Below are 6596 nucleotides of genomic sequence, written 5' to 3' on the forward strand. Positions count from 1 at the left end.
GGGTCCCTGGGGTCCCCCTTGTCTGCTAGGATCGTTGGCTCAGCCAGGGCCTCTGCGGGAACCCACACCCCCAGGAGCACCTGGGGCTCCACGGATAAGGCACGGCAAGGCCCTCAACTATTTTAATTTGATGCTCATTAACTGAAATTGCCTGTGTGCGGTGGCGATGTGTGTCTGGGGGATGAAACGTGGATTGGAGCCAATTCCCCACTCCCGGGAAGCAGCCAGACATGATAGCTATTGGAGCTGAGAGCAGCCCTGTACCGCTGGAGAGAGCTGTGGGCACTGGGACTCACAGGAGTGTCCTGGGGGACCCACGGTGAGTGTCCTGAGGGACTGTGGGGGTCTGGAGGGAGAGAGGTTTCCAGCAGAGCCGGAGCTGGGGAAACTGGGAAGGTCAAGGTTATCAAAATGTGGTAGCAGGTCCCCAGGGCTGTGATCACACCCTCTGCGCAGCTGGTGGCACATGGCATGCCAACAGCACTGATACCTTGTCACCCACGTGTCCCCACAGCCTTGCTTGCCCTTGCTGTGTGCCAGCCTTGGCCGGGCTGGGAGCAGCCAGAGGACAGCAAGCAATGGGCACAGGGGCACACGGCCCAGAAACTGCAATGTGGCACTGAGCAGCTGGGCAGAACAGTGCAGAATAACCTGCGGCTGCACTTTGGAGACACCAAGCCCCGGGCTCTGTTCATCCTCCTCCTCCTCACCTCCCCTTGCGGGTGCCGTCCCAGCACCCCACGGCCTCTCCACACCTTGTGGCTCTGTGCCCCTTGTTGCTCCGGGCTCCGCTGTGAATGTTTCCAGTGAAGACACTGATCTGTTGGCACCCATGTGCCTCCAGCCTTGGCTGTGGCACTGGCACCAGCTGTGCCAGGGTCCCCAGCAGCAGGACACAGCTAGAACTAGGGGTGTGTGGCCACCTGCTGCCATGCCACCTTCCCCACGAGTCCTGTGCTCACCTGGAGAAGGTAAACTGAAGCATCGATAACGCAGCTTCTGCATGTGGTGGAGCTGGGGGTGCTGGGGGACACAACCAAGGCATCACACCCCGTCCCCTAAGCCATGGTCCAGGAGTCCACCCTGCCTCGTGGGGGCCTGGGGACCGTAGGGACGTGGGCTGGGGGGCTGTGCTAACACTATTTTTTTCATCTCCCCACTCTGCCCCGTGTCCCTCTGAGCTCTTCACTTTGCCCCCACCCCTCCATGATTAGTTTTTTAAATTATCTGGAGCTGGCAGGATGCTGGGGGCTGGGGCTGGGCTGGGGGGCTCTCCGGGGCCAGAACCACCGCACTGCCGTGCCAAGGCAGCGGGAGCAGGGCTGGCCGGAGCAGGGATCCTGGGGCAGTGTCCCTGGAGCAGAGATCCCCGCAGTGGGCACCTCAGGAGATGGGATGGCAGAGATGAGGGGGACAGGGGGTCCCAGAAATGAGGCTGCTGGGGGAGAGGATGCCAGGAGCGGGGTCCCAGGAGCGGGGAAGGATCTGGGGTCCCCGGACCCCGCCGCTCCACGTGCCGAGGTGGCCCCGCCACCGTGGACTCGTTTTGGAGGGGGAGCCCCGGGGCAGGAGGTGGCCCTGGTCGGGCAGGGGCTCTGCGGGACGACCCTGCGGGCTCGGCCGCTGGCGGGATGTCGGAGAAGCCGTAGCGGGGGGGCTGCGCTATCGGTCGCCCTGATTTCGTTTGATTTGTTTCGATTTCGTTTTATCCGAGCGGGCGCGGCGGGGCCGGGCGGGCCGGGCCCGGGGGAGCGCACTTACCCGCGGGGGGAGCCCGGCAGGGCGTGGGGGCTGTCGCGGCCCGCGGAGGGGTGTCCCCCACCCGAGAGGGGTGTCCCTCACACGGGAGGAGTGTCCCCCGCCCGCCCGCTCCCGGGGCTGCCCTGGGCTCCCCGGGAAAACCGGCTCCGCTAACGAAATCAGCGCTACCGGGGGACCGGGGGTGACCACGCCGGGACTGGGCCCTCCTCAAAGGTCTCTGAAACGGGGGAGGCCACGACTGGACCCCCGGCTTGCCTCCTCCTCCTCTACTCTCGGCGGGATCCCCGCAGCAGCGGCTGGACCTCGGGACGAGTGGGGCCGCCGAGGTCGCCCTGGCCCCGCCTGTCCCGGTGAACAGCCCCGATGCCCGGCCCGGGTGGACGGGGGTAGCCCCAGAGGGGGTCCCGGGGGTGGCCCCAGGGCAGCGACCCACGCCTGGCCGTGGCAAACTGCACGGCTATTTGCTGGCGGTGACACCGCAGCCGTGCACACCCACGCGTATCCGTGCTTGGCTACTTTGTACCCATCCCCGCGTGCACCCTGCGTGGCGACAATATGCCCGTGTCCTTCCTCCCACCCCTCCAACTGTGCCCGTGCACCCCGACTCGTGTCTGTGCATGGTTGGGCTGCAGCCCTGCCCATGGCTGGGCACAGTTGCGTGGCACCCGTGGGCACACGCACCAGCAGTGAATAAATAAACCTGTGCACGGGTACGGTGCATCCCTGCACACCCACCCGCAATCTGTGCATGAGTACAACGAGCACGGTCACGCTCACCCGTGTCTGTGCACGGTTATCATGCGCCCACGCACACTCGCCGTGTCTGTGCACCGTTACCGCGTGTCTGCGCACACTCACCATGTCTGTGCACAGTTGCAATGAGTCCACGCACGCTCACCCGTGTCTGTGCACCGTTCCGGTGTGCCCATGCACGCTCACCCGTGTCTGTGCGCAGCTGTATCGGATGATTGGATACAGCCACCCTGATTGCTCTAAAAACAAACAAACAAACAAACAAACAAACAAACAACCCCCCACCCCACACGAGCACGGAGATCGGTACCCTGTGCCCACGCACGGCTGCCCCGTGTCCGTGCACAGTCATGCCGAGCCGCTGCAGCTCCCCGAGTCCCTGCTGTACCCCCGAGTCCCTGTGCAGCCGGGCACACTCATACTGTGTCCAGGCACACTCACACCGGGGCCGGGCACACCGACACTGTATCCACGCGCATGCACAGTGTACATGCACAGTTACTGTCTCCGTGCGTGGTTCCCCCGTGTCCGTGCACCATTCCCTCGTGTCCGTGCACAGTTCCCCCGTGTCTATCCACGTTTCCCCGTGTCCTTGCACGGTTCCCCCGTGTCCCTGCACGGTTTCCCCGTGTCCCTGCACACTTATCCGTGTCCGTGCACGGCTCCCTCACGTCCGTGGATGTTTACTCCATGTGTGTGCACAGTCCCCCCCGTGTTTTCTCTGTTCCCCCGTGTCCGTGCACAGTCCGCCCGTCTCTTCGCACGGTTCCCCCGTGAACTTACCGTGCTCCGCCACGCTGTCCCGGCCTGGGCCCGGTTCCCCCCGGGGAACCCTCGGCGGTGCCCGAGGCTTCCCGCAGCCCCCGGTTGAGACCGCCGGGATGGGGCCGGGGTTCTTCCCGGAAAAGACCGGGCCAGTAAAGCCGTGCTTGGCGTGAGCCCGGCGGGCCAGGACTACCCGGGGGCGGTGGATTTGGTGCCCGAGGAAGCCCCGGCTCCGCTGCCGGCAGACACTCCCCGCCTGCAGCCCGGGCCCGGGGCCCGCAGGCCGCCAGTGTGAGCCGTGGGCCCGGGGAAACAGGGCTGCACCGAGCCATGCCCAGCCGAGCCGAACTGAACCGAACTGGGCGGGCCTTGCGTTACCTTCGTGTCCAGCGAGCCGGGCGTGCCGTGCCCGGGGAGCTCTGGGCGGCAGATCGGGCTCCTTCGCCGATGTCTAAACCGGGAAAACGAAGGACTATTGGGGATTTTCGCCCCTTCACCGCCCCCGGCGCGGTGGAAGGGGAGCGGGGCGGCGGCTCGGGAAGGCGCCGAGGGGGTCGGCGGGGCTGGCAGCGGGCGAGCGTCGGTGTCGGGAACCAGCGAGGGGCCGCTAGAAACGGAGCTGGTCCCGGCGAGCGAGGCCCACCCCAGGGTAGGGTTTCCCAGGGTAGGGCTTCCCAATGCTGGTTTCTGCTCCGAACGGCCCGAGCGAGAGAGAAAAAATACTACTACTACTAACTTATAATAATAACAAAAACAACAACGGTAAAACAAAATCAACAGCAATATTAATGATATCATCAAAATAAGCATTATTATTATTATTATTATTATTATTATTGTTATTGTTATCATTATTACTATTATTATTACTATGATTATTTACGGTGACAAGACCGGCCAGACCGAGGCAGCCGCGGCTCTGCTCCACCCTGCGCAGCCCGCGGAGGAGCGCGGATCCTCCGGCCTCCGCTTCTCGGGAGCGGCGGAGCGGCGACGGCTCGGACCCGGGTATTTCCCTTTCTCTGCTCCCTCGTAAGCTCAGAGCCACTCGGAGCAGATCTCTTATCGCTGTTATTAACGATAGTAATAGCGATAACGAGAAAAAGAGCAGTTAGAGAGCAGGAGCGGGCGGGACGCGGCGGGGTCTGGGGGCTGACCGGGCTCCGGGGCCGCTTCTCGCCCGGTTGTACCGTGGCCCGGGGCTGGGGCTCGGTGGAGAGAGGGTATTTCGTTAAGCAGCTCCCGGGCAGCGGCTGCCGTCCGCCTTCCCCACTGGAGAGCAGCCCGAAGCCCTTCCCCATGGTGGACCGTGGGCGGAAAGTGGTTTTGGATCGTGGTTGTTTTTCCTGGTTTTCATTATAAATCGTTCGCCAATGTCACGATATAAACTACCCTCCATCCAGGCCCGGCGGCGGCGGAGAGCGGAGACCGGCTGCCCGGCCTCGGCCTTGCCGCAGCTCCGGGAGCTGGGAGAAGGGGAACCGGGAGCGGGAAACCGGTTGTCGCCGCCAGCGCCCACCCCGGACCAGCAGCTCCATCCCTCCGCCGCGCCCCGCTCGCCCCTCCCTGCCCCGCAGAGCCGAAGGTGCGGGCCGGAGGTACCGGCCCTCCGCGGAGCCTGCTCGGCCCTCGCTCTGCACCCGCCTGGCTGCGTCCCGGCTCCCCGCTCTCCGTTTTTCGTTTGCTTTATTTTCTTTTTTTTTTTATTATTATTTTTAATTTTATTTTATTTTTCTCCTTTTGTTTGTCTCCTTTTATTTTATTTCTTTCCTTAATCTATATTTATTTGCTCCGCGCTGTCTCGGTTATTCGAGGGACGGGCACAAGCTGCCGCAGACACGGACACTCGGGGCCCACCCCAGCCCAAGGGCAAGTTTGGAGGCCTTGCACTCCGGGTTCCTGGCAAAACTCCGTGCCGGGCTCCTCGTGCCTCGGCCGGGCTCTCCCTCCGGGAAACCGGGCCGGCCCGAGACCCCTCTGGGACACCCGAGCTCCGGCCGAGCCCGCCGCAGCACCGGATGGAGCTCGGCATCTGGCTGCGGGAGCGGCGGAGCCCGGGGCCGGTGTCGGGGGTTTGGAGCCCCTGCGTGTCCTTCGCCAGGTCCCGGTCGCTGGGGATTGAGCTCTCGGGGGTGCTGGGCTTTCGGCAATTGGATTAACAGCTAATTTATTTAATCCACCCTCATTACAACCGCTTCGATTTGAGGGGATTCAGCGCGAGACGAAGAGGGATGTCGCTCCCCCCCGCCCTCTCCCCCGAGCTGGAGCATCGCCGTCGCTTTTCCGCCGGGTTTCGTCCCGTTGCAGAGAGCGGCGGAACGGAGCCTACCGGGGTGGGGGGAGCTGCCCGGCACCCCCGGCTTGGGAGGCCGCCTGGGGACCCGTCGGTCCCGCTGCCGGTCCGCAGGAGCCGCGGCTGCTGGGAGCGGCTGTGCCGGTGCAGGCGGGTTTCGGGGCTCCCCCACTGTCCGATCTCGGCAGCAGCGGAGACCCTCGGACTACCGGTCTGCGGGGCACCGTGGGGAAGCGGGGTCGGAGCCCCCGCGACCCCCCGGAGGGGCACGGGCAGCCGGGGAGAGACGGGCAGAGCCGGCCCGGGGCCAGGTTATTTCTTTATTCGTTTCCATCTCGGCTGGCCCTTCTCTGCCGAGGCGGGGATCCTCGCAGGGGAGCCCCTAAAAAGAGGGCACTCCCGCCGCGCGAGCAGGAGCCGGCTTCGCCGGCCCCGGCCCTGCCGCTGCGCTGCCCGCACTCCCGGGACCGGGCAGCGGCCGCCGAGGGACTCTTTGTTTACCAATCGGTGTCATGGACCGGGAGAGCAGGAAATTGCGTCTGTGCCGAGCTGTTAATTTAAAATCGGCTCCTTTCCTCCCCACCGCCTCCCCCCGAGCCGTTCCCCGCCGCGGCGGGGGCTCGGCCGCCCGCTCCCGGCTCCGGCAGCGGCCGGGGGATGCGCAGAGGAACGCGGCGGCGCAGGGGAGGGCCGGGCCGGAGGAATAAGGGCTCCGTCTTCTTCCCCGGTCCCACCCCCGGCCGCTTCCTCCGCAGCTCCCTCCCCTCGGCCTCCCCTTCCCCTTCGCCCTCCCCGCTCTAAAATCACCCCCCCACCACCCCCCCCCCGCCCCCTTCTCCCCATCTCCCGGTATTGATTTCCCCGCACGCGAATCCCAGCGCAGCGCGGCGAGACCGGGCACCGGCAGCTCCCTCGCCCGCTCCCGCGCCGCCCTGCCACCGCCGCCCGCCTTCCCGCCGGGACCGGGACCGGCGCTCCATGGAAGGGCAGTGGCTGCCGTCGGAGCGCCTGAAGTTTGCCCGGA

General features: G+C 65.2%; 1 protein-coding gene across 1 annotated transcript in view; it reads left to right on the forward strand.

Annotated features, from left to right (window-relative positions):
• SIGLEC1 (sialic acid binding Ig like lectin 1) overlaps positions 1-5438 on the forward strand; it is a 28375-nt gene extending 22937 nt beyond the window's left edge. Inside the window, 2 exon segments of the mRNA XM_086612017.1 lie at positions 4683-4877; positions 5142-5438. Of these exon segments, the coding sequence (XP_086468143.1) occupies positions 4683-4877; positions 5142-5438 (492 nt within the window).
• The last annotated feature ends 1158 nt before the right edge of the window (positions 5439-6596 follow it).

This window comes from Tauraco erythrolophus, chromosome 5 (genome assembly GCF_009769465.1).
Source record: "Tauraco erythrolophus isolate bTauEry1 chromosome 5, bTauEry1.pri, whole genome shotgun sequence".
NCBI lineage: Eukaryota > Metazoa > Chordata > Aves > Musophagiformes > Musophagidae > Tauraco > Tauraco erythrolophus.